At 34.8% G+C, this 27,217-nt stretch overlaps 2 protein-coding genes across 2 annotated transcripts; one reads left to right on the forward strand and one right to left on the reverse strand.

Annotated features, from left to right (window-relative positions):
* Positions 1-7,313: 7,313 nt before the first annotated feature.
* Positions 7,314-10,656, forward strand: LOC147293593 (choline monooxygenase, putative (CMO-like)). The gene is made up of 10 exons (XM_086233531.1): positions 7,314-7,645; positions 7,747-7,792; positions 7,914-8,049; positions 8,224-8,298; positions 8,411-8,611; positions 9,050-9,145; positions 9,459-9,580; positions 9,695-9,788; positions 10,278-10,328; positions 10,411-10,656. The coding sequence occupies exons 1-10, from the start codon at positions 7,378-7,380 to the stop codon at positions 10,546-10,548; spliced, it is 1,227 nt and encodes a 408-aa protein (XP_086089657.1). The 5' UTR covers positions 7,314-7,377; the 3' UTR covers positions 10,549-10,656.
* A 366-nt stretch (positions 10,657-11,022) lies between these two features.
* On the reverse strand, positions 11,023-26,590 carry ACA10 (autoinhibited Ca(2+)-ATPase 10). The gene is made up of 34 exons (XM_086233525.1): positions 26,097-26,590; positions 24,234-24,350; positions 24,115-24,154; positions 23,211-23,320; positions 22,992-23,123; positions 22,787-22,876; positions 22,227-22,296; positions 21,512-21,582; positions 21,339-21,422; positions 21,171-21,248; positions 21,009-21,080; positions 20,172-20,255; positions 20,012-20,094; positions 19,830-19,935; positions 19,689-19,744; positions 19,460-19,502; positions 19,264-19,347; positions 18,745-18,882; positions 18,567-18,632; positions 18,369-18,467; positions 17,704-17,814; positions 17,069-17,239; positions 16,294-16,353; positions 15,330-15,494; positions 15,084-15,200; positions 14,788-14,886; positions 13,767-13,904; positions 13,513-13,613; positions 12,741-12,786; positions 12,488-12,622; positions 11,959-12,066; positions 11,789-11,880; positions 11,499-11,598; positions 11,023-11,396 (listed from the first exon to the last, which is right to left on the reverse strand). Exons 1-34 carry the CDS (start codon positions 26,235-26,237, stop codon positions 11,385-11,387), a joined length of 3,219 nt encoding a protein of 1,072 aa, XP_086089651.1. The 5' UTR covers positions 26,238-26,590; the 3' UTR covers positions 11,023-11,384.
* Positions 26,591-27,217: the final 627 nt, after the last annotated feature.

The raw sequence follows: 27,217 nt of genomic DNA on the forward strand, positions 1-27,217 counted from the left end.
AAGGTCGTCTCCCCTCCTTTAATTTCTCAAGTCATCAGGTGGTCCCTATCTTAGGAAAAAAATAATAGTCACGTGGCCCCTTTTGCTGGTTAGGGGTGGGCACGGTGTGGTTCGGCTCACTTCACCCCGAGAACCATGCACCGCGCCATAAATATTTTCTCGGTGTGGTTCGGTGTTGTAAACCGAACAAATTAGAGAAAAACCAAACCAAACCAAACCAAACCATTGCAAAGACGGTTTGGTTCGGTGCATGCACGGTTTTAAAATAAATACAACCTACTTAAAACAAAGTTAAGAACCTACTTAAAAGTTAAAACAAATACAACCTGCTTAACACTTGAAAGTTACTAGTTTACTACAACAACAAAAATAACTACAAGTCTACAACCAAATAAAGTTAAGAACATGCTTTCTTAATTTCTTTAGGCATTACAAGCCAACCAAACAAAGTTAAGAACCTGCTTTCTTAATTTCTTTAGGTTTGTCTGATGACTTGAATCACTTGATGAGTGAATGTCTTCTTCTTTTTTGGTTGGAGAGTGAATGTCTGAATGAAAATGTGATTTACTGATTTTGTCATTTTTTATTTTTGTTTTTGGTCTATTGACTTATTGAGTATTGACTCTATTGACTCTATTCTAATATTACAGACTTTACACTATTAATTATTTAATTAGTTTAATTTAGGTATGCCACTGTCTGATGAGTGATGAGTGATTTCTAAGTGATTTTGTGATTTTTAATTTGTTCTTTTTGTTTTTGGTCTATTACAGTATTTATGTATTACTCTATTTGTTTGGTTTTTTTTATTTTTTCTGTTTTAGTTTTTGGGGTTTCGTTTGGGGTTTGGGTAGATTGGGGTTTCATTTGGAGTTTTGGCAAATTGGGGTTATATCTAATATAAGATTATAATCTGTAACTATATATATTATATAATCTATTTGTTAGTCTATTTGTTTGGTTTTTTTAATTTATTTTATTTGGCATTTCGTTTGGGGTTTGGGGAGATTGGGGTTTCGTTTGGGGTTTGGGTAGTAGGGGTTTCATTTGGAGTTTTGGCAAATTGGGGTTATAAGTTATAAGTTATATCTAATATAAGATTATAATTTGTAACTATATATATTATATAATCTATTTGTTGGTCTATTTGTTTGGTTTTTTTAATTTATTTTATTTGAGGTTTCGTTTGGGGTTTAAGAAGATTGAGATTTCGTTTGGGGTTTGGGCAAATTTGGGTTATAAGTTATAACTATATATAAGATTATATATAAGTATATAACTACTATAGAGTAATTAGTATAGTATATATATAACTATATACTACTATAGTATATACTAGTATACTACTATAATTATAGATTACTTATATAGTTATATATAACTATTGTAGTATGTATACAACTATATACTAAGTTACTAACTATATAGTTATATACTAAGTTTATATATAACTCTATATGCATAAAACATTATTATATAGACTATAGACTATAGAGTATATAGAAATATAATACACTAATTTTATTATATAAGATATAACTAAAATTATATACTAAAACATTATTATATATATAATATTAAACTCATAGGGTTATATAAAATATATTTTAGGGTCTAAAATAAAAATGTATAAAATGTGAACAAAAATGTATAAAATGTGCATAAAAATATGTAATTATATTTTTTAAAAATTACTCGGTTTGGTTCGGGTTAAATGAGCATAAAACCAAAACCGAAACCGTCCATATACGGTTTTATTTGTTTTCTCTTACGGTGTTGACTTTTCGGTCAACTCGGTTTTTTTTCGGTTTTTTTACGGTGGGTTTGGTCGGTTTTTCGGTGCGTCGGTTATTATGCCCACCCCTATTGCTGGTAATGGTCAACATAATTTCCACAAAACGACAAAATCAGAATCTTTGTAAATGACAAAGTTGGCCACTTGGCCTTATGGGCTAAATAATTATTGTTGCTGTTAATCATACAATATTATGTCGAGGAATTTCAAAAGCAGAAATAAATGCACTTAATCACTAGAATTATAAATTCTAGGATATTAATGCATTTGATAAAGAATAAGTTAAGACTTAGAGTACGCTCCTATAAGTAAGGCTAAATGTGTTGGGGACACCCCCTAAAAGAAAGTTACACACTATTTTTTTACTTGTTACTACCTTTGAAATTAACTTACAATTTTTTAACACATTTGAAACTTTGAATTCAAATAGTAATTTCCGTTGTTGAGAAAAAATGTTTGCTAGGAAATTGGAATGCAATGATTTAAGAGAGCTTACTCTCTTGAATCATGATTGATGATTTTGAAGTGTAATCATTCAATTTATTTGTCACAAGGTGTAAAATATCTCACTACACCAAGTAGTTTACATATTTTGCCCAAAAATAGTTGTACATATTATTTTAGGTAGCTTGGTTTCTTTTTATCGGGTAGTTAAGAACCTCATCTCCCTTGAGAACTTAGTCATTTGGGGCTGTCCAAAGCTCTTATTGACTCCAAATGACATAGAGGGACTATTCCGCAACAAACCAACTTCACTCGCTACTAATAGGACTTTTGCACTCATATTATTTGCAATTTTATTGCTCAAAAAGGCAATAGGTACAAGGTCTTTTCTTTAAAGTTCTCGTTGCAATTTTATAAGAGTTAATACTATTTTGAAAGGAAGGAGATTTATTAATACTTAATATATTCAATTATGAGCAATTACTTTTCTGATGTAGGACAAATGGACAATTATATTTGATTCCCCTTTTTAAAGAGAATCTAAATGACTTTGGTCCATTGGGAGTTCCAACCCTTAAATTTGTGCCTCAAGAAATTCATCAGTCTGCATATGCACAATGCTATCTCAGCATTACAAGTTGCCATGGCCGGACTGACGACATTGAAAATTGAAAGCTTTTCCAGAATGAATTGGCAGCCTCAAGCCACTCCTAGAGCTGCTTATTTCCAAATGTCCTGACTTGAGAAATGGACAAGACATGCATGATATGTTGATATTAGCTCTCATTCCTTAGAAACATGAATTTTAGTTAAGATGGAACGTTTGGTGTTCCAAATGCACATTTGATTTTTCATTTTTTTTTTTTCACTAAATGACCAGAAATAGGTGTAAAGTCCACTCAAATATTTCTAATAGTCACTCTACTCTTTGGCTGAAATCTAAGAATCCCAATTCTTTATTTCACTCTTAATTGCTGCCATAATTCTTCTTTATACAAACTCTGAATTCTCTACTTACTTTTCTACTCGTTTTTATATGAGTTTTAATTTTAACGGTCCGTAATTTTAAACCTCCTAACCACTCAAAAAATTTTCTTAAACCCTCACCCATTTAGAAACTCTTTCAAAACTCCTATAACTTATAATTCTAAATCACCATTCTGACGCATGCTGACGTCACTGTAACTGAGTTTTTCTAAAACTGATTTTTTTTTTTAAACTAAATTTTTTGCTTAAACTCAATATTTTGTTAAAACTAAAATCAAATACTCAAACTGAATCGAATATTTACTGAAATTGAAAATAAAATATTCTCTCAAAATGAAATATTCAAATTATAACTAAATTGAAAAAATAACACCGCAAATAATAATTTAATTACACCGTCACATCGCATAAACATTCTATTACACCTAAAACGAAACAATTTCACATAAACACTAAAATTAATAATTACACAGTTACAGAGCTCTGTGCATTTTTTTAATTACAACTAAAACTAAATCAAAAATCTTCAGAACTTCAAATCCTCCAATCTTCAAATTCTAACTGAAACTGAACAATAAAACAATTTCGATCAATAGAAAAGAAATGAAACAAAACATAGTTATAAGTGAAACTGAATTTTCAGGGAGTAAAACTGAATTATCACGAATTGAAACTGAATTTTCATGATATTGAAGATTGAAGATTGAAGCACCCTCATTTAGATATTCATTGTTAAATCACGCATCGTACACAACAAGCAGATAAAAAGCATGGATTTTCATTATACATACATACATACATACATTCATATATAATTATATAACCCTTATTCCAACAAAACAGGTGTTAATCTTCTAACAAAACATACATATGAACAAAATGAAACTGAATTTTCATTTTCATGATACATACATATATATGGACAAAACATGAAACTGAATTTTCATGATACATTAATAATGGCTAACAACAAAAATAATTAATGAATCAAAGCTAAAACAAAACTGAAACTAAATTTAAACTTAAACTTTCTCTGAAGCATATAATTAATTAGAGATCAAACAGAATACTATAATTAAAGCAACATACCTATTCAAGAACTGAATATTAACTTAAACTAAATTGACAGTCAACTTTAATGCACGCCAGATAACAAGCTGCTGAAGCTCCACGGTTAAGCCTACTAAATTGAATATTAACTTTCTCTAAATTGACATTCTATAACAAGCTGCTGAAGCTCCACAGTTAAGCCTACTAAGACAGGGATAGGTGAGGCAGAACACGCCAGATAATAAATCCATAAGAAATCCATAAAATCAGCATAAATCTAGATAATAAAATGAAGAAAACATACAACTTTGAGATCATAGGTGAGGCAGAACACGCCAAAGCACTCAGCCTTGTTCTTAGGGTCCTCGGTTTGGGCAGGAGCAAGAGCTTAAAGTTGATTGAAATCAAGAATAAGAAAATTAATATTAATACTAGCAGAAATCGTACTAAAGGCAACAAGACGAAGGAGGTGTTGGCGATCCGACACCTCAAAGCTGCCGGAGTCGGCAGAACGCCGGCGAGGGAGCTTGTTCTGCCTGGGCCCGATCCACCGTCTTCGTTGGATTTCACAGCGAGTAGAGTGCAGCGGAAGGAAGAGAGTGGCGAGGCTTGAAGGTTGGGACCGGTCTCGCCATCAACTGTCGACGGACGATGGAGAATGCGCCGGTGACAGCCGCTCGGAGAGAGAGAACACGCAGAGAATGAGAGAGAGAGAGAGTGAGAGTGAGCCTGAGAAATGAAACAGATTAATTAAGTGATAGGGCTATAATCGGAAATTAAAATAAAAGGGGTCAAACTTAGTTAGATGTTAGTTGACTAGGGGTTTTGGGAGAGTTTAAATAACTAAAGTTTTATTAAGAGTGGAGGTTTTAAAATAACTAAGCTTTAATTAGGGAGTTTTGAATAATTTACTATAATTTTAATTTTGTCAACAAAAAAATAAACAAAATCAATTTTCTTACATTTAATATTGTTTTTCATTTTCAACTAAGGAGTTAAATTTTGAAATTTTTGGTGAAATGTCGAAAATTTTGTTTTTGGAGGATATGAAAATTTTAACACGAGTTCGTCACTTTTTCGACAATATTTTGCCGAAATTATCAAAATTTCGCAAAATTTGGCGAAATTTCGCTCACAGAAGTCTTTTCCTTGCTGGCGTGTGACCGGACCACCATTCCTTCTAGATCTGGACAGCCAAGAGAGGGAGGAAGATCGGGGAGGGAGAGGAGAAGGAGGATGAGATCGGGGAAGAGAAGAAGGAACTAAGAAAGATTGGAAGAGATTGGGGGGAGGGAGAGAGAGGAGAGAGAAGAGAGAAGAGAGCGACTGGAACTGGGACTGGGAGGCCAGAGAGAGAAGAGAGAGACTGGCAGAGAGAAATGAGAGGAAAGAACTTCTTGGTAAGAACATGAAATTTCTATGTGTTGGATGTGACTGGCTACGATTGGGAGAGAGAGGAATGAAAGAGAAGAAGAAAGTGAAGTGGAAGCCAGGAAGGAAAGAAAAAAAAAAATGAAGAAACGAAAAAAAAAAAAAAAAAAAAAAGGTTTGAAGTCTATGGCCAATTGGAAAGAAAAAACAGAGTTTGAGATTTCGTCTGATTCTTTTGGGATTTCGTTTAGTTTTCTTTAAACTCTAAATTATAATATATTTTTATATAAAAAATAATTAAAAATACTCTAAATGGCATAAATCTTAATATCTATATTATATCTTAAAAATATAGAGTATATAGAGTTTCATGTAATATTAGGGCATATAAAGTAAGGTCCGTTGATTTTAGGTACCAAATTATAATGTTTTTTCATTTTAACTACTAAAACATTTATATCATTTTACTTTAGGTACTAAATTTCAATTTATGTACCAATTTTAAAAAACATGATTATATCGAGCTGTGACTGTCTAACAGTCATAACTTTTTTATTGATTTGTTGTTTTTTCAATATTTACAAGGCTTAAACTTTACTGTTTAGTTTTTGAGTTATATGACTTCATCCCCCAAGCCTAAATCAAAAATATTAAACTCTTAAAAATTTTAAATTTTTATAAATTTGAAACAGTCACAGTTTAATCACAATTGTGATTGTTCGACAGTCACAACTATATAACAAACTAATTTGTGACCTAATCCAAAATGTCTTACTCTAGGTTAGTACTTAAACTAAAAAAAATTAGTGGCTTGCTGCTTTATTGAAAAACTATTGATATTTGATATTTAATCCTAATTTTCTATATGTTTATTTAATATATTATCTATTACATTGATAAAAAATATTAAAGAAATTATACAGTAAGTTTCATGTGATATGTGATGAATATAATGCACGTTGGAGGCAAATACTGTTAAATAAAATTAATATAATTAATAAATAAAATTAATATATTTTTTATACTCTATAATCTATATACTAAACCTTATACTTTATATAGAAAATTAGGATTAAATACCAAATATCAATAGTTTTTCAATAAAACAGCAAGCCATTAATTTTTTTTAGTTTAGGTACTAACCTAGAGTAAGACATTTTGGATTATGTCACAAATCAGTTTGTTATATAGTTGTGACTCTCGAACAATCACAGTTGTGATTAAACTGTGACTGTTTCAAATTTATAAAAATTTAAAATTTTTAAGAGTTTAATATTTTTGATTTAGGCTTGGGGGATGAAGTCATATAACTCAAAGACTAAACAGTAAAGTTTAAAGGCTTACAAATATTAAAAAAACAACAAATCAATAAAAAAGTTATGACTGTTAGACAGTTACAGCTCGATATAAACATATTTTTTAAAATTAGTACCTAAACTGAAATTTAGTACCTAAAGTAAAATGACATAAATATTTTGGTAGTTAAAATGAAAAAACATTATAATTTGGTACCTAAAATCAACGGACAAACATATGGTAAAGTTTTATTCAAAATTTCCTTATTTTAATAGTAATTTCCATCATTTTCGTCTAATTTTTGTCAAAATTTAAAAATCTATAAAAATATTTTCTCATAACCGAAATTTTATTCCTCGTTTCCAACGACCAAACCGCAGCACAAGCACAAGCACTGAAGCTGAAGCAGTTACCTGAGCGGAGCTATCGAAGCCATGGAGACGACGATGACGATGACCACGACTGTGGCAAGGCTCAAACCCAAACCTCTACGACCCCAAAGCCCAAGAATCTTCAAGGCCTTCTCTGTCCACAATCGTCAAGCAGTCTCAGTCGGAACTCCAACACAGACACTGGTGGGTCAATTCGACCCGACAATCCCCATAGAGCGAGCTGTGACTCCGCCCAGCTCATGGTACACCGACCCTTCCTTTCACGCTCTCGAACTCGACACCGTCTTCTACCGTGGCTGGCAGGCCGTAGGTAAGCTTTATTTTTTGTCTCTCTGTTTGGTTGCCGAGAAAAATGGATAGAAAATGATTGGGAAAGTTTTGAGCTTTTGATTGGTTGTTGTTGATTGTCAGGATATACTGAACAGATTAAAAATCCTGGGGACTTTTTCACTGGCAGGTCTGTGTGTGTATTCTTCATTGAATATATGTATATGGAAGCTTTTGAGTAGTTAAGCTCTTCTCTGTTTGGTTTTTGGTTTTTGGGTTTTGATTTAGTTTCAAATTTAAATTATTAGCAGATTGGGAAACGTAGAGTTTGTGGTGTGTCGAGATGATGATGGCAAGCTTCAAGCTTTCCACAATGTTTGTCGCCATCACGCCTCGCTTGTTGCATATGGGAGCGGCCGCAAGTCTTGCTTTGTGTGCCCTTATCATGTGAGTTTTACTTCATTTCTGATTGCTACATGTACATTCCAAGTAGATATTTGACAAGATAACTTTACCCCTTCAGGACATTCATCAATGATTTGATTATAAATTATCCCATCTGGTAGAGAAAAGAGATTAATTTGGCCTTTTGATTACTTAAACATGCAAACCCAATTGCAGGGATGGACTTATGGCTTAGATGGTGCACTTCTCAAGGCAACTAGAATCACAGGAATAGAGAATTTCAATGAACATGTATGCTGTTGCTGTAATATTATTTTGGTTGCAATATCAAATTCCCGCTATTGTACAATTATCTTCCAAATGGAGGCATAATTTGGTTTATTTGTCTGGCCATGAAGGGTAGGAGTTTGGGCTTATACCAGTAAAAGTAGCTACTTGGGGACCCTTTGTTCTTCTCAATATGGAGCAGGATGTTGACACGGATGTAGACATAGTGGAAAATGAATGGCTTGGCAGCTCTTCAAATGTACTGAGTATCGGTGGGGTTGATTCTTCACTAAGTTTTGTTTGTAGACGTGAGTATACAATTGAATGTAACTGGAAGGTGTGTTCCACTGCAAATTTCTTTCAAAACTTCAATTTGAATTTTCTCTGCTTTGGTGATAATCTCTAGAGTAATGCTAGAAGGACTATTATCAGCTGAGCACATTATGTGGCTGGTGAAATCCACTTGTTACATCCTTTATTATGGTGAGTTGTTAATAAACCTTCACCTGCCACATAATATGCTCAGCTAATGCGGTACAAAAATCTTGTCCCTTAAGCATTACTCTAATATTTAATGGCTTGGTGGCTCCATCTAGAGTTAAGAAAGTAATTTACTTCACAGCCTGTTTGTTCTTTGCAGCAAAGACCTCAAAAGAAGATTTAGTTGTTATTAAAGCTCTGATGTTCAAAAATAGCAGGGATAATCGTTATTATGTTTAAGACTATGGAGATTTTCACATATAACTGATTCCTTTTCACCGATTTCTTCTCGCAGGTCTTTTGTGACAACTACTTAGATGGGGGATATCATGTGCCTTATGCACATAAAGGCCTTGCATCTGGTCTCAAGCTTGACTGTTACTCTACCACAGTATGCTTCACCCTTTTATTTTATTTTTCTGGACCTACTTGGCACACATTTGTGAACCACATTGTAGACAACTATTAGTGATGTGATTTACAATGTGTTCCATGTAGCATTACTCTTTCTGGGTATGTGTACTTCAGTTACAAAAATTATGCTACAGCTCTGATACTTCATGTACTATGGATTATTCACATTTTTTATTTGCAGAATAGGTCCATCTAGTATTGTTGCTAATTTGGTCCTAAGTTTTTGTTGTTTGAGTAATCTATTTTAGTGTTTGTTGTCTTTGCATCTTAGTTATTACTTTTGATTATAGATATATGAAAAAGTCAGCATTCAAAAGTGTGAAGGCAGCTCAACAGAAAGGAAAAATGATTATGATCGGCTTGGATCAGAAGCTCTATACGCTTTTGTTTATCCAAATTTCATGATTAATAGGTAATTGGTCAGTGACTAAAGTCGCAATGGCAATTCATTAGTTGTTTCTATAAGATGATTCTACTATAATTTGTTGTAGGTATAACTAATTAAGCTTTTTGAGGTTTCTCATAGATATGGACCGTGGATGGACACCAATCTAGTACTCCCACTTGGACCAAGGAAATGTCAAGTAATATTTGATTACTTTCTTGAAGCTTCTCTTAAGGTAATGTCTAGTGATATTTGATTATTGATAGTCTTATGAGAAATTTTCTCTAGCCAAGATTGTTATGTTGCCAAACTGTACATTTAAATTTGTAATCAAGTGAAATTTTATTTAAATGTGTGGTATAAATTGACAGTCTGGCAAAAGAATAATTAATGTTTATAATATTCTACAAAACTAAGTTGGTATGAACGCATCCAGAACCTTGAGAAAACTTCCATATAGATGTACTTTTGTAAAGTCTGGTCTATTAACTGAATTATATAACGGTACTTACCGATAAACTTCTGTTGGGGAAAAAAAACCTGTTAGTTGAAAGTTCAATCATGCTGAATGCTTTGCTCTTTCCAAGTAATTTTTCTGTGTAAATAACATTCATTCTTGGACAGATCTCAAGAAAAAACCAATATATAAATGAACATGGGTTTGGATTCAGTTTTGCTTTGTATAATTCCATCTTTATTTTTATTTTTATTTTTGGGTTCTCAGGATGACAGAGATTTTATAGAGAGAAGTCTGAAGGATAGTGAGAAAGTGCAGGTATAATCAAATCATGCCTGGTTGATTGCATATATTCTTATTGTCTAGGCCTAATACACAATTGGTTGGTCGAGATATGCAGATGGAAGATGTAATGTTATGTGAAGGTGTTCAAAAAGGTCTTGAATCGCCGGCTTACAATATTGGTAGATATGCTCCGACCGTTGAGAAAGCCATGCACCATTTTCACTGTCTGCTTCATGAGCACCTAACTAAATAATGTCCTCGAGTGTATTCTTCCTCTCTTTTCTTTTTGTCTGTTCAGTTTGATGAATAATCAGTGTGAACCATTTAAAAGAATTTCAAGCAAAAATAAAACTTTTGGTTTGTAACACTCACTTTCAACGTCATATAACGAAGCGTAGAATTGTTTTTCATACGTGGTACTCGAAGATGAAATAAGGAAGAAATTCACACCCTTGATCTTAACAATGTCCCAAGTAGAAAGTCACTAATGTTTCAATGGTGGGTGAGATCTTGAGGACATAAAAGAAAATATTTGGGATGATATCCTAAAGGCCAACAATAGCCAAAAATAATGGACAACCTGATTGCATTTGAAGAACATATGGGAATGGACCAATAACAACCAGTAACTTTTGTATGGCAACAAGTCCCACCATTCAAAATGCAGCAGTACACAAAAGAAATGAAAGAGAACAGTAATCACCACATGTGAATGGCACCATTACTCTGTTCCAAAAGGCAAAAGCAAAGCTCCATGATTGAAATACTACTTTGTATAAACAAATCCATAATCTCACGACTAAGAAACCACAAATCACTCTAGCAAATCAACTGCACAACTAAGATCTGGGCAACAGAGACTAAAGTTACTATTTCTTTTTTAACCCCACTAGAATAGGGTATGAACTATGAAACAACTGTAGTAGAAAGGTGAACTGTGCAAATATATTCACCTACTAAACAAAAGATTGGATCGTCCAGTTCTGTGAAAAATATACTTGCGTGTCTGCCAAAAACGGAAAAAAGAGGATTCACGTCCGCAAAATCTATCAAACAAGCTGGTGCAATTGCTGTAATCCTTTGTGCTTCCTACTGACTAGGCTGAAATACAAGCAGCAAGTGAATATTAGTCGAAAGCCTTTAGAATATACAAGTACAGCTTAATGCCCTCACAAAAATACGAGAGGCAACCTTCATTCTTACCTCTTGAGGATCTCTTCTACGATGGAATATTCTTGTGAAATACTTGTGTAAGGGAGTTTCTGGAACAGGTATCAGCTTCCCAAGTACAGCAAGAGGCCAACTGCACGAGAAAAGAGTTTTTTCAAGTAACAAAAAAAGATGAATATCAAATATTGACTAGAGCGCTTAACTTGTACTACTACTACATGACTTGACAATGAAGAGGTGCTTGTCTTATCATAACCATAGCCTCATTCAAAACAAATAATATCCTTGTAACACCAATCAAACTTTGATGGTAATCATCTTACCTGAGAAAAGCAACTACAGCAGAAATCAGCCAATGCTTCCAATTAAGCTTGACTGTCGAAGTAAACTTCCCAAGAAACTCGACGATCATAATCTACAAAAAAGCAAGCGAGTGTAAACAGTTGGAAAACCCATCAAAGCCCCATGACAAAAACAAGACTTAAAGTCTCACCTGAAGTACGAGAGTTATTGCCACTATTCCCATAAAGAGATAGTTTGCAGTAATTCCTTTGAAAATGTTAAATTCATCAGGCTTTCGAGCATTGAATTCATTGAAAATCTGTGATTTGAACATTGGCATTTATTAAAGTCATAGTAGAAAATCTCATCCACTCTGAAAGAGATCACATGGTGTAATGTTTCCAAATGAAGAAATCCTAGTTTTAACTTTAAAAAGCTTGATCCTCAGTCACAAGGGTAAACAACCACAACAATCCACAAACTAGCAAGTTACTTGAAACAGATAGATCAACCATTTTATTTCAGTTTGATTAAAAGCAGAACTAAGAGATTCAGTAAAAAACTTAAAAGGCTAACACAACATGCGGAACTAGTTATCTCAGCAGATTGTTGAGAGCATAGTTCAGGATCGATTATAACATTTTTTTAAAGACAAATAAATCTCAGAAAATACATGTACATATACCAGAATATGAAAAACAAAAGATGAACTACTTCTCTATTAATTTGTTATAACTTACTTGACAAAGGACAAATGTATTGAATATCAGAGTATTCTTCACTTTGTTAGCATGGTCACTGGTATCATGTTCCAACTTCAGAATACTCTTTCCTCGAAAGTTTAGGACAAGCAGGACACTAACTTGGTAGAAAGCCTGAATATCAATGATAATTTATCAGAAAGACAAACCAGAAGGCAGATTCTGTAGTATGATAATACAATATAGGAACAATGACACTTTTGGTTATAGAAAATCAAGAAAAAATATGTACCTGAACCAACAAGTTCCTCCACATTATATTTGTTATAAGAGGTTCTCTGCAAAACATTGTACCCAGATTACTAGAACCATCACAGAAGCAAATAGGCAAGCCAAATTTGGTTTGTTTGATTAATGACGTCAAAATTCAATTGATATGAACCAATTAGGGGTAAGCATATTCAAAGAAAAAACAAAAACATTCATGTATCAGTAGCAAAAAATGCATAGTATTATCCCGACTGAATATTAACTCCTAAAAGCCGCTAAAGAATCTTATAATAATCATACAAGAGTTATTAGTTTCTCATGCTGTTCTTGCCCAAGAGACATACTGTTAAATATGAGTTGGAAAACCCTTTCCCAGTCCCATGGGTAGCATAGCCTTTCAGAATTCCATACCTCATTATAGTTATATATATAAGCATCACCAAAATAACATGGCATGAGAAGTCAATACGGACTTGAAGCCTAAGTGAAACACATTTTGGCACAATATTGCTGCCCCAGCTTTGAACCTAACCCAGTTTTGGCAGGCACAAGCAACATGAAGTCTTGTTCCGTTATATTTCCTTGTCATCATGGTACAGAGTTCATTCAAAACAGCAATACTAAATCGCAAGACTAACCGTGAAAGAGAGGACAGTATTGTATCCAGCTTATAAAACAAAGTGTTAATAATTTTCAGACTTTGTTAATCAGATGCTCATTAACATAGTTGTTTGGTGATATGATGCGTTTTTTTGTCAGTCTGTAGAAGGCAGCCACCATCAAAGAAATCTTACCTACGACCAACAGGGGGTCTGTCCATCAGGTGATCTGTAGGAGGCTCAGTAGCTAATGCTAGTGCTCCAAGAGTATCCATGATAAGATTCACCCATAGAAGCTGCACAAAGCAAAAGCACAAACAAAAGAGAGATCCACAGGTGCACGCATGAAGAAATATATATATATTATAATATACATATATCTTGAGAAAGAGGGACACAGAGAGAGAGAGAGAGAGAGAGAGAGAGAGAGAGAGAGAGAGAGAGAGAACCTGAACAGCATTTAGTGGAACGTCACCAGAGGAAATTGCTGCCACGACATTTATAATTAGTGCTGCAACATTGACCGTAAGCTGGAATTGGATGAATTTCTGAATATTTGCATATACAGATCGACCCCATCTAACAACCTACATCCAGTGAGAAAAATCCAATTTATAGATGAGTCAGCATTTTGAAATAATAATTAAAAACCACCATTTTGAATGCTGGTATTCTTGATCCAATTGTGCCACACTCGGGGAAACCCAAAGAATGTTAAAAGACATGCATTAAATCTTATTTTGGAATTGCACACCTCATGTTTAGACAAAATTAGGAGAAGTTCAACACCAGATATTCATTTTTAAACTCACAAAAAAAAAAAAAAATGGCACCAGTACCAATCAAATCTATTTCCAATGTAAATAGAGGGGGTCTGTTCTTACATGGTAAGATCAATGTGTCAAATCTTTGATGGGTTTCAATTATATATCGTCTTAATATCTGTTTCTTTTTTTTTTTCCTTCTTTTTGAAACATTAAATTGTTTCAACGATGTTGTGCTACTGAGGATAAAAACGGTCAATGATATTCTCCAGATGTTTGCCGTTTGTCTAGCTGTACATCACTCAATCGAAGATGTATTTTTTAATAGTGAATTTTTTTAAAAATTTGTTGTAATGTTATAATTAAACAGAAAAAACCTCAATGTTTACTTTAGTTTCACTCATTTGGTTACAAAATGTGTTTTTCATATTGATACTAATACCATATATGTAAACCAAGTGCTATGATACTGATTGACGAGTGACTGCAGTGGAAGAGATGATTCACAGTGTGAGAGAAGAACGACACAGACAAGAGAAATAAACAAAACATATACAAGTAGAAAAAAACACTAAAAAAATAGTGTACCGATTTAATAGTAACTTTTTATAAGTACAGTCTCAGCCGTTGGATACATTCAATGGCTGAGTGAAGGCATCTGGCTGTGTGTAATAAAATTTGAAAACATATTCATATAACCACTAACCTTCACAACTGAAGCGAAATTATCATCCAAGATAATGATATCTGAACTCTCTTTAGCAACTTCAGTGCCTGCAATACCCATAGCAAGACCAATGTCGGCCTGAACTTGGATGCAAAAGATTCCAAACAAAACCATTAGAACATAAAATCACACTTTAACACTGAAGTAAAAAAAAGGACAAAAAACAAGAGCCAATAAACTATATAAACAGTATGATGGTGATTTCGGAAGTAGTAACTGCTAAAATAAAAATCAAGAAAAGAGCAAAAAGTAGCAAGCAAAAAAGCCTCTCAGACCTCATGTAGTGCAGGAGCGTCATTAGTGCCATCTCCAGTGACAGCAACAATATGTCCCCTTCTCCTCAGTGCTTGCACAAGCAGAAGCTTGTCATTTGGGGAAGACCGCCCCATCACCTACACATTAAAAAAAAAAACACATTTTACCACAAATTTGGCCATGAGACTTCAATTCTTAAACATACACACCTGCAACAATCAATCTGAATGAATGGACAAGTAGATACTCAATTACTCAGATCATACCGAAATCTTCTCTGCACAATCTTCTCTCTGCTCATCAGAAAGCTCACGGAACACTTTTCCTTCGATGAGAGTTGGCTCAGTAGCATCTACATCAGAACTAAGTATTCCACATTCCAAAGCTATTGCTTTAGCAGTTTGAACATTGTCACCCGTAACCATGCGTACCTATGACATATATCAAATTGGAAGAAAAACTTAAATATGCAGCATCCAAGTCCCTTTATAAGCATAATATTTCAAAGCATCACATGAAAATCAATTACGAAAGCCCTGCTACTAACAATATTTACACAAACGACGGGATTCAAACTTTGGCCTTGGGTGTAGGCTCTCGAACACTAGACCCCACAACAGTAATAAATATTTTAATAAAGCAAAAAAGGCTCTTTAGATTTCCTGTAGAAAAAAATATACCTATATTTAATTAAAACTGAAAACACAAACATGGTGAGATACACACTTACACAGGCACATGCCACAACCTCACAAGGGTCCAACATAAATAAAACTACAAAAGAACCCCATCTAGAAACCATGCACGAATTGATCTTACAATCAGTCCAAAACGACTTCATTTTGACAATGTGTACAAATCAACTAATGATTCAGTTTTTGGAGTGAGGAAGTAAGAGAGAGGCTAAAAATAGCTTTAGCGCAGAAAAGGTAATACATAATGATGCATCAGACTATCCCTACGAAAAATTAAGAAGAAAGTTGGTCTTCCATTGGTAAACAATCAACAAGCAAGTGCAACAAGTTCATACTTTAATTTAGCTGTAAAAGCATCAATTATTTTGGCTTGCTACAAGCTGGGCCTTGAACCCATCTCTCTTCTCTGGCCTCACAAACACACTCATAATCCATATAGACATCCCTCCATATGAAGAATAAAAATTCACATGCTAATACAGACAAAGTTTTAACATTACGAAAATAATGAAATTGACATGTCACTAAACAATACCTTAACACCAGCTTTTTGGCATAGGTGCACTGAATCTCTGACCCCTGGTCGACAAGGATCCTGCATTTTGTAATTGTCTACATAAGCTAAACAAGCTAAAAGCTAATGCAAATTTGAAAAGCAAATAAAAATAAAAAAGGATCATTTTATGTTCATTATAGACAAAACAAAATATGGACGAAGCTCCACCATTGCAGGGTCTGAGACTAGATGTACACAACCTTCCCCCACACCCCCACTTGCGGAGAGACTGTTTCCAGTTTTTTATATAGGAAACATGCTAATTGTATTAATAAGAATGAAGTACAATCAATGTGGACTAGCAGTCCAAAATGATACTATCCTCAGTCCACAAAAATAGGACACGAAAACTAAGATACAATGACAAACATCTCTCCACAACCACCATGTTCCAGTGGAACAACCTTACCACTGCACCAAGGCTCATGCTCTTATGGATGAAATAAGATTACATATATAAAATTACCTCACCAAATTTTCAGTACAGATATATAGGAATTGGTGCAATCAAAATTAGTATTGCATTCAAAGAAAAAATTTCATCGGTATGCTCCAAAAATGATTGGAAATGTTAAGTAGCTATTGAGGTGATTTTAGATCAGTTCAAGCATCTTAAATATATTTACAGCTAAAACCATGCAAGACAAGGCAACAGTTTTAGCAAAATAATCTAATATAACAGTACAACTCCCTATTTGCATTCAAAATAGCAATACAACATCTAAATGTGTGTATGAATTTTTGGAGGCACTACCTTAATACCAACGATAGCAAGTAAAACAAGGTCATCATCAGGCAATGCCCACAGATCTAGTTGTTGTTCATCAGTTGGAATATTTTCCAATTCATATGGTCTATATGCAATAGCAACACAACGCAAACTTCCTGCAGCCATATCCTCAATAGATTGCCTGAACATCATTGACTGCAAAACACCATAAAACACACAACTAGTAAGAACAAAAACTTAAGAACAAGGTTAACATTCTTGATATTTATTGAAATGATATTAACTTGCACAAATTTATATTTATACTAAAGTAAAGAGGCATTCGGGAAGCGACTAGTCGCTTATGGCGAAGCTTCTAGAAGTCCGACCACTACATAGTGAGATCCATATAACAGTCATGAGCGAGTGAAGCCTAGAGAGGCTGAAGCAGTAGCTTCTAGGACGAAGCCTAGCCGATACGATAAGATCAAAAAAAAAAAGTTGAGATAGACACAAGATTGGAAAAAATTTAATACATGGGACAATCTCAAGCTGAAAAGTAATGACTGATGGAAAAAGAAAAACAGAGAATGGTCTATAGATGTATCCAATCGAGAAGAAACCACAGAAATTGACAACTATCATGTAACTATTCTGTAAAAGCCACTATTTTCCCAAACCTTGTCATTGTCCATTGGTACCAACTGATCATTAGAATCAATGTACTTTGTACACGAGGCCAAGACTATCTCAGCTGCCCCTTTCCAGTGTATATGAACTTCAGAGCTGGGCTGTAAATACAGAGAAAGACAATCAAACATTAGTAACACTTCAGCTTGGATGGAAAAGAAGTTCTAAACATAACAGAAGTTTTTCTAAAGAATATATGATAAAAGATCATCAAGATTCCCAAAAGATTTGTTGCATCCAACGGGATAACAAATAGGTGCAACAATGCATTTATCGTGAATTTAAAAATAGGCGCAATAGACAATCTAAAAGTGCGTGCACAACCTCATTGCAGTCACACTGGAACCGAAGCGAATTTTTGCAGGAATAGATGAAAGAAATTTACCAAAACAAGCTGAACCGGAAACTCCAACCACAGGCAGGAAACAAGAGTAATAACGACGTAGACAATAAAAGTAAAGTTTGGGATGAAAATATGTCTCGGACTTCAGATACCAGGTTGTGAAAATGCCATCAAGATCCTCCAATAATCTCTCCCACCCCCAAACAAACCCCCTCTCCCCCGGGGACAACATCTCTTGAAAGCATTATTTTACCATTGTGAGGGTTGCAGCATAAATGATTCTTCAGAACAAAGAACAATCCGTTCACTTACCAATTTAACAGCAGCACCACCTCGTTTTTTCTCGGAGTTGAATGGGAACACATGAAGAACTGAAGATTCAGACCTAACGGCTTCAAAGTTCATTCCAAGCTGCAAATAAGGTATCAGTAACTAATATTGAATTTAAAAAATAAAGTCACCCATGAGAAGTCACAAATTTAATGAAATTAGAAAGCTGAAATTAAAAACCTTGATTCCCCATTGCAGAATTGCCTTTTCAGTTGGTGATCCAGAAATCTCTACATCGCCAACAGTCTACGAAGGAGTAGAAACGGCATATTATTCAACCACCAAGTCTAAGCCTTTACCACCCAATATCCTGATAACAAATCGCATATGAAAAGCAACACAAATACTTTAAGCATACCTCAGACATGTAAATACTGCCGGTTGTATTCTGTGCAATGCCTTCAATAAGCAAAGACGATAGCATGGGAGACACGTCTGACTTCGCATCAGATAGGTCGATTTTCCTCCCACCAGCATAAACCTCAACCACAGCCATCTATATTCAAACAAATATAAAACAATAAATAAATAAAAGATCATTCATCATTCTTGGGGTTAAGAGAGAGAGAGAGAGCTCACATCCACCAGCATTTTCAATTCCTACAATACCTACACAGATTGTCTAATCCCTATTTTTAAGTGGGGCAACACTTTTACCTGACACTTCCATTGAAACCTCAATTTTATCTAAACTCATCTAAACTCAATTGACACTTCCATTGAGACCTCAACAGCTTCATTGTCATAAATCAAAAAAGAACAAGATACTCCACCTTCATTCATATTCTAACCTGCCCCCACCCCAAAAAAAATAAAAAAAATAATATATATATATATATATAAAGCAAATGAAAGAAAGAAGTCTAACATAACCCACCTGGTTCAAAGTTAAGGTCCCAGTCTTGTCACTGCATATAGTGGTGGCAGAGCCCATGGTTTCACACGCAGAGAGCCTCCGTACCTACATTTTGAATTCCATCATACTACATAATTGTATGCTTAAACCCCACGAAAAGTACATCTACTTCAGAATCTATGAGGGAATAAATATGAATAGAAATTAATGCACATACCAAGGCCTTATCTGCCATCATTTTTCTCATCGAATAGGCAAGGCTGTGTCATACCAAAGAATGAAAGGGGAAAGAATGAGGAAAGTAGAAAATGAATACATATGACAAAAAACAAATAAAATAATGTTGGCATTATTGAGAAGTTGGGAGCACCATTTATTCAGGGGGGGGAGGGGGACTCAAAAGAAAAAATTCTACAGTTTAAGCACAAAAGATACAGCAGACTCACGTTAAGGTAACGGCTAACGGGAGACCTTCAGGAACGGCAACCACTACAATTGTAACCTAAAATATTTTCATATTAGTCAAAGTCATACACACACACACCCAAATGTATTTACTGCAACTAACCAAGTACATATTGGCATACCGCAATAGTAACGATTTTAATGGCTCCATCTAGGGCATCTCCAAATTTAGTCTTGCCAGCAATAAACTGAGCACTTCCATTTGCATTACTATGACCAGTAAAGTATCTGCACAAATTATATTATGCAATCATAAATCGTGTCATAGTATAGAGAGGGGTCATTAGTGAAGATCAGAACATACCTGACCAAAAGGACAACCAAGACCAAAAACGCTACTGAGAGTCCAACAATACCAATGAAAGTAGCAACTCCGTTTAAGCGCACCTATTAAGAGTCATTTATGGTTGAATAAGACATGCTACACATGAAATTTTTTAAGATAATAGTTGATTAAAGCTGACCTGCAAGGGTGTTTCTTCACCAGTGTCTTCCGAAATACTAGCCATGAGCAATCCCCATTCAGTATTAATCCCAACACTGGTTACCTGACAAAACAATAATAATACAATATTGCAAGTTCTATTTCAAAATTACATGTGCAGCAAATGAAGGAAAGCATGCCAAAAACAAAGAATAACAAGCAGACAAGGATTTTAATCTCTTGACCGACTCTAGGAAAACATATGTTCAACAATGAAGATGAAAGATAAAAAAAACAATATGTATCATGTAAAACCAACACATCATGAAAAGGTCAAAAGACAGCTGATCCGTAACAAAACAAATTTTCTTGCACACAACCTGAAAAAAGGATATTTTAACAGGAAAAAAAAAAATTAAAAAAAAGGCTAGTCATTTGCAACTAACCAATGACTTGAAAAGCATACTTCAACACAACTGCATCACCCATATGCTTTATTTTGACTACAATTATAAAATTTCTGTTATAATTTCCTTCAAGGAAGTAGTGAAGTCATGCATTGAAAGAAACTTCAAATCTTATATTCAAGGACAAAACAAGTACCTCCAGCATTTCAAACTTTGTAAGTTTTAGTGACTAGTGTCACTTAAGAATCTCAATCCATGTCAAATACCAAGGAAACAAGCAATTCCTGTACTACAACTAATGTGTCTTTTATACGACCTTATTTTGATAGTACTCAGGCATACATGATATACTAAACAACCTTTAGTAACCAAGATATGACTCCCTCGCTTGCAATACAGTGAACTGTAGGACAAGAAAAATTAATACGTTTACATGGGAAAAAAAAAAATACAGATATCTGAATCTTTACCAGCATGCTTCCATTTCCATCCGCTACTTTGCAGCCAGACATCAGAAATGGATCCTTGGAGTCCTTGCGAACCTGCAAGGACAAAAAAAAATTACTTAAAACAAGAAGAAAAAGAAAAAGGCTACGCTTAAACCAGGCAAAAGAACTGGCATAAAGGCTCACAATCTTGCTCTCTCCCGTCATGCTTGACTCATCTATCGCAAGCGAGTGACCAGTGATTAAAATGCCATCAGCAGGGACCTAAGGATAGAATCAGAATAGCAATAAATTTTTTATTTGTAATGCAATTGTGAAATGTATATATAAAAAATTACTGATAAAAATGCATACCTGATCACCGATGTTAAGGGGTATAACGTCACCAACAACAAGATCATAAATTGAAACTTCAACTCGTCTACCATCTCTAGTGACCTGCACATTACCTCCAAATGTAAAATCCCAGTGAAAAAAACCAAAATAAAATCCCAATAAACATCGTATATAATGAGATAGAAGCACACCTCCAATTTTATATTTCTCTTTTCCTCATTTAAATTCTGGAACTGGAGAGATTGTCTGTAATCACTAATGGCTGCAGGTTAAAAAAGCATGCAGGAAAAAACTGATTAGATTGTACCATTTCCGAAACATAGATCCTCCCATACATTAACTAGAATTCGCTGCAAGTAATAAATCTTGAAATTGGTTCTTAGATATATACTTTCTTATGAGTTAATGGCTCCAGTGTCTATCAGTGACAATCACAGCCACCTCCACCCCACCCCACAACAAGAAAAAAATGGACAACAAGTGTTGATGTTGGTTCATAGATATAAACTTTCTTATGAGTTACATTTTTCTTTTGGCAGGAAACGTGACTTTCTTATGAGTTCATGGCTCCAATCTCAAATTATGCACTTAACAAAGAACGGATGCATTCCAGGAGTCCCACTCTAAATAGTCACCACTCAATTAAAAATTGGAAAAAAAAAAAAAAATTAGAGACAATTACAAAACTTAACAAGCATAATTCATAGAAGTCCGCTCAAAGATGGCGAAGGGGGAAAGAAAGAAAACCGTTAACTATCACAGATGCTTAACATGTAAAACAAGTTTACTAGTACATGCAACACAATAGCCCCAACTAGAAAATTAAGTAATATGTTGGAAACAAAAATGGCACTCAAATATATACATATTTTTCACATCATTCAGTACAACATTATCATTCAATACCTGTGACAACAATGACAAGGATAACTGCAAAAGCAATGCTGCCCCCATCATACCATCCCTCCTTTATGCCCTGTAAGAAACAAAGGAAAATATAAGGCAAACATCATAAAACAAAGTATTCATGTCTAAAATAAATAATGACTGGGATTCACAAATGATTGTGACGTCACTCTTTTCGAACATAATGTCATTATGAAAGCTTCAACATTCCAACAGAAAGTGACAGATTGCAGACAGACAAGAGAATTATATCTAGGCTAATGACAGAGATCATTTCTCTAATATTGGAAGACCTTGGCCCTCACACTATATGCAATCATTTATACAGCACAAGCCATCAACCTATCTACACATGGACCCTGTTTTCACTTTTCCTATTTAAAAAAAGACAAATCAAGTGCAAATGATAACCAGACTACAAAACAAGAACAGATTATCATCCTGAAGGGCAACAAGCAGAAGAGCTTCACAAGTAGTCGATATTTATAAGGCCTTCCAAAAAGTTTCACATCCTACTCAGACGAAGGGTGAAGCTATTAAGAAGGCACTTCCAGGCTCACCTCTGTCTTTATACCCAGCGCCAAAGAAGCCACTGCAGCTACCATCAAAATGATCAGAGTAAGGTCTTGCCACGCTTCCCAAAGAAATGTCTATCACGAGAACAAGAAAAAAAGTTATTTTATAATAGCACATAATCCATTCTTCTTTTTTCTTTTTATTTCCAGTATAGGAAGTACAAAAGTTCACAAATGTAATAAAACTTACCCAGAAACTCCTTGCTTTTTTCCGAGGATATGTGTTCGATCCAAATGCATTTTTCCGTTTTAGTAAATCAGCATCATCTCCATGAATTCCCTTGTCTAAATTTGTTTTCAATAAATCTGCTAAGCCTTTGACCTAATGGAGAACAGCAAGAGAACTAACATAAGTTACAATGTTTATATACCAAGTCAGATCACAAAAGACATCATGTGGTAGACTTGCCCCCCCATATTGCTGCAGAGCAGGAAGATCATGATCCCTCGTCACTGAAACTAGTTCCTCTTGTCCAATTGGAAATTCACCAGTAGAACTTGGTTTTGGTGGTACAGTTCCTAGAAATAAGAAGCACCAAGTTAATTATAGAACTAACAGAAAGCACAGCATTTCAAAATAAGGATTCATACATGACATCAAACGTGCTGTTAAGAGAACAAACTACTCGCCTGACACATGCAACAAAGGTTCAAAACACAATTCTAAAACAAATACAAACCTCTGAAAATCTATAAGTGATTTTCCTCTAACTATAAAACTTGTATCAAAGCAGAATAGAGGATCATAATTCACACGATCCCCATAGTGCCCTATGACTAAACCAACAAACAGGGTATTTAACCTTATAACAAAGTAAATATATTTACTTTTGGAACATATTCACGGTGGAGGAAATCAAAACTATGTTTGTTATTGTATATTACAAGAAGAAAGCAGCCAAAAAAAAAAAAAAAAAAAGGCTTTGAGGGTTTTAAAAACAAAACCATGGCCTGTGATTTTTTTAAAAAAATACCTATGTACCAAAAACATATGGCTAGAAAGGATGGAAAAAGGTAAAGATAAAGAAAAAAAAAAAAAAGGGATGGTGAGGCAAGACTATACCCACTTGGCCAGAACTAACATATGGCATCCTCAAAAAAAAAAAAATTAAGTAAGAATTCCTCCTGCTGCTAGGTATCTCAGTAATGTTGCATTCAAATGAGAAGCATTGAGCCATATACAAAAATGACTTGTGAAAAATGAAACCATAAGAATAAAATACAGTTAAAACAGCAATATCACAATGTTCTCACATTATACTATATAAGATGTACAAAAATTGATGACAATAGAAAATACAGGAAGAAAGTACCATTCACTGTTTCTCCAGCCTCTTTGAAAAGATATGCAGCCTAACACAGCAAAAATCATACATTAGAAGACCAATAGAACAAAAGTGATGTAAGACACATTTGTTTCAAAATATATTACTCGTATGGCTTGTGCATGTGCTCTAATCTTCCTTAATGTCTGCTTCTTTTCTTCTTCCTTTTTCAAGTCTAAGGTGTATCGGAATCGACGAGAAGCATTTAGTACAAGTGCCGCTTGCTACAAAGAAACAAAAATTAGTTTAGCCCAAGCCTTGATGAAAGAAAGCTTTTTAACTAGCAGCAAGGTAAACTAAGCAGAAATTTTCAATTATTAGCTAACCATAATATAGAGAACCAGGTAGTACAATTAGACTAAGGATTATAGCCAGATATAGCAAATTACATGTACTAATAAATCAAGGTTGACACATAAAAACTAATAAATCAAGGTTGACACATAAAAACACATGGATCATTAAAAAAAAAAGACTTTCTCCACATTACAATCAGAAACAAAGACACAGGCATATAGTTATTCAATCAACATTGAGTTGCAAGATTAGCCACCGACTTTCTCGTTTTAATAGGAAAAGAGAGTACAATGGATAAAAGAAAGAGAAATACCAAAGGGGATGGACCTAGGTGAAACCCACTAAGAAACATAGAACAGACAAATTCATACTCAATCCCCCTATCATCAAAATTCTTCCATTCTTCTCCAGCAACACAACCCAGATAGAGACCAAAACTACAGAATGCCAAGAATAAGAATACTTTGTGAAGCGACTTGTCTGCAAGAGATAAAAGTTTCTTCAAACGATTCACCCACTGCTTCACACAACATGCACCAATGAGGGGATAGTGAGCATATGCCTCCTTTCTCATCTTGATTATTCAGTTCAATTTGTAATTTCTTACTCATCTTCTACTATTTTTTTTTTTTTTTGTCTTTTCTCCCTTTTCTATCATTTGCTACAGCATTTCTATTTTGGTGCTACATCAAGTGCTATAGCCCAACCTCATTCCACTGCAGCCAAAACCTTGGTGAATCAAACATCCACATGCTGCTGCCACCGGCCACCACAAGCCACCATCACTGTTGTGGTATTGGTCCACCAGCACAATCAAAAGTCAATGCCCACACAACCCAGAAGGACTCATCCCTAATGAACAAATTCTGGTGAGCTTCACAACTCTGATCACGTCACCATCACCCTTGGATTTTCCAGAAAAGTCTGACACATCAGCCATCACTGCCAGTGCCAAACTTATCATCATTCGTAAAACAGCACCATCGAAATAGCACTCATGCCTTACCACCAACTGTTGTCATTGCATAACTGATATCCTGAACACCATCCTTACCACAATCAGCACACTTTCCGCTTCTGCCGAGTGTTGAGACCCCATCCTTAAACACCCATCTTCCACTGCTGCATAACAGATAGCCTTCCCCATCACCCAGCATGTTTGTTTTGCTTATTTCAAAATACCTCCACCTTCCTAACATCCTTATTTCAAAATTGTGATGCAAATAGCGCCGTAAAACTCATAAAAACACCAGAATTATGATCTAAATTTTTTTACCCATTTCATATTTTGTCTATTTTGTTTGTCAAAAGGGTCGGTATTACTCCTTAGTCCTTCCATGCACATAGAACTTTCCATCGACATTTTTCCACACCTTCTTTACACTTCCCACTTTGGACCTACTAAGCCTAATACAGTTTTCCCAAACCCATAAGAGGAAACTACTATTTATGGAAACCTACCACCCAACTGCAGTTCAGAGCACACTGTCATTTGACAAAAACAGTAACCAAAACACGCAACGAAGCTCACACTATGAACAAATCGCAAAAGAAAACAACGCAGATAGACATATGAACATAAACAGACACCCAAGCACAGCAATACACAGAGAAACAAAGAACTAGTTGCAGCAAATTGAAGCATAAATGTAAATATTGATGGAAAAACATACCCTCCAACGCTTGAGTCGCTCAACAGAAGCATCCTTAGTTCTGGAAATATTAAAAGGACCGCCGGATGAGGACTCGTCGCCAGGTCCGGCCTCCAAATCATTGTGGTTTCGGTGATACGGCGAGCCTCGAGAGTGACTCATCGTGTTCCTTCAACCTGTCGCAGGAGAGATGGCACCGTCAGTTTCTTCAACCTCCGTGCTCAACACTCATCCACCAAAATCACTCACAAACCCTAAAGAACTGAAATCACAGCTGCTCAAATTTTGAAGAATCCGCACTTCGTTTCTGCTCTCTAACCCATTTTCGTTTTTTCTGCTCTCTAAGTCAAAATCTTGGCTCAGACAAACGCAGTTTCTCGCGCTTTCTTACACAGAAACGCTTTTTTCCAAGTTTTTTTCTCGGTTTAGAAAACGATTTCTAGGGTTCCAAACGGAAAACCAGCCGCGTTTTACGACAATTTTATAGTGAGGTGAAGCGATAGTCCAACCTGTAGTGTCGACTCCACTACCGTAAAAAGTTTTATGTTCTTTTCCAACTTTTTACTCCAACTCTACCTCCACCTCCACGTGTCTTTTTAAAATAAAAAAAATACAATTTTTGTATAAAAAAAGAATATTATTTTTTTATTTTGGATATTTATTGATTTACGTTTCAAAACATGTCACGAGCTTGATCTGTGGGTGGCTCAGTGCTTAGCTGGTAGTTATAACACTCGAACGTGGGTTTCCCTCTTCGATTGCTTTGCTTTGCGACTTTTTTTTTTCTTTGTGATGTGGCCTATTTTCTTCGCCTTATAGGTAGAGTTAGGAATGGTTGTGCAACGTGCTAGAAGAGTGGATTCTGATGCTGACCATATTTGTGTGACGTGGGAGGAAATTTCCTTGAAGTTTCTTGAAAGCAAAGCATGAATCAAAATCGTGATCACATGTATTCAAGCTTTCAAGATCAAGAGTACTAAAAAAAGTGTATTTAATGCTTACCATAAATTTGTGAGATGGAAGTTAAATCTCTTGTACCCATCACATCATGGGTCATAAAGGTTGTTCTAATTAGGAAAATATCAATGCTTAATAATTGATATTTTCCTAATTAGAATGTTGAAGAAAAAGACTGAATTATT

Source organism: Dryas octopetala, chromosome 2 (genome assembly GCF_963921425.1).
Source record: "Dryas octopetala chromosome 2, drDryOcto1.1, whole genome shotgun sequence".
Classification (NCBI taxonomy): Eukaryota; Viridiplantae; Streptophyta; class Magnoliopsida; order Rosales; family Rosaceae; genus Dryas; species Dryas octopetala.

What these genes read in the sequence shown, in the direction of transcription:
- LOC147293593 (XM_086233531.1), top strand. Translation starts at nt 7,378, where the DNA reads ATGGAGACGACGATGACGATGACCACGACTGTGGCAAGGCTCAAACCC. An exon ending in CAATTGAATGTAACTGGAAG is followed by an intron (nt 8,612 to 9,049) that starts GTGTGTTCCACT and finishes TTCTTCTCGCAG; the next exon opens with GTCTTTTGTGACAACTACTT. An exon ending in TTCTTGAAGCTTCTCTTAAG is followed by an intron (nt 9,789 to 10,277) that starts GTAATGTCTAGT and finishes TTGGGTTCTCAG; the next exon opens with GATGACAGAGATTTTATAGA.
- ACA10 (XM_086233525.1), bottom strand. Translation starts at nt 26,237, where the DNA reads ATGAGTCACTCTCGAGGCTCGCCGTATCACCGAAACCACAATGATTTG. An exon ending in CTCTGCAGCAATATGGGGGG is followed by an intron (nt 23,124 to 23,210) that starts GCAAGTCTACCA and finishes GTTCTCCATTAG; the next exon opens with GTCAAAGGCTTAGCAGATTT. An exon ending in CCTTGTCATTGTTGTCACAG is followed by an intron (nt 21,583 to 22,226) that starts GTATTGAATGAT and finishes TTTAACCTGCAG; the next exon opens with CCATTAGTGATTACAGACAA.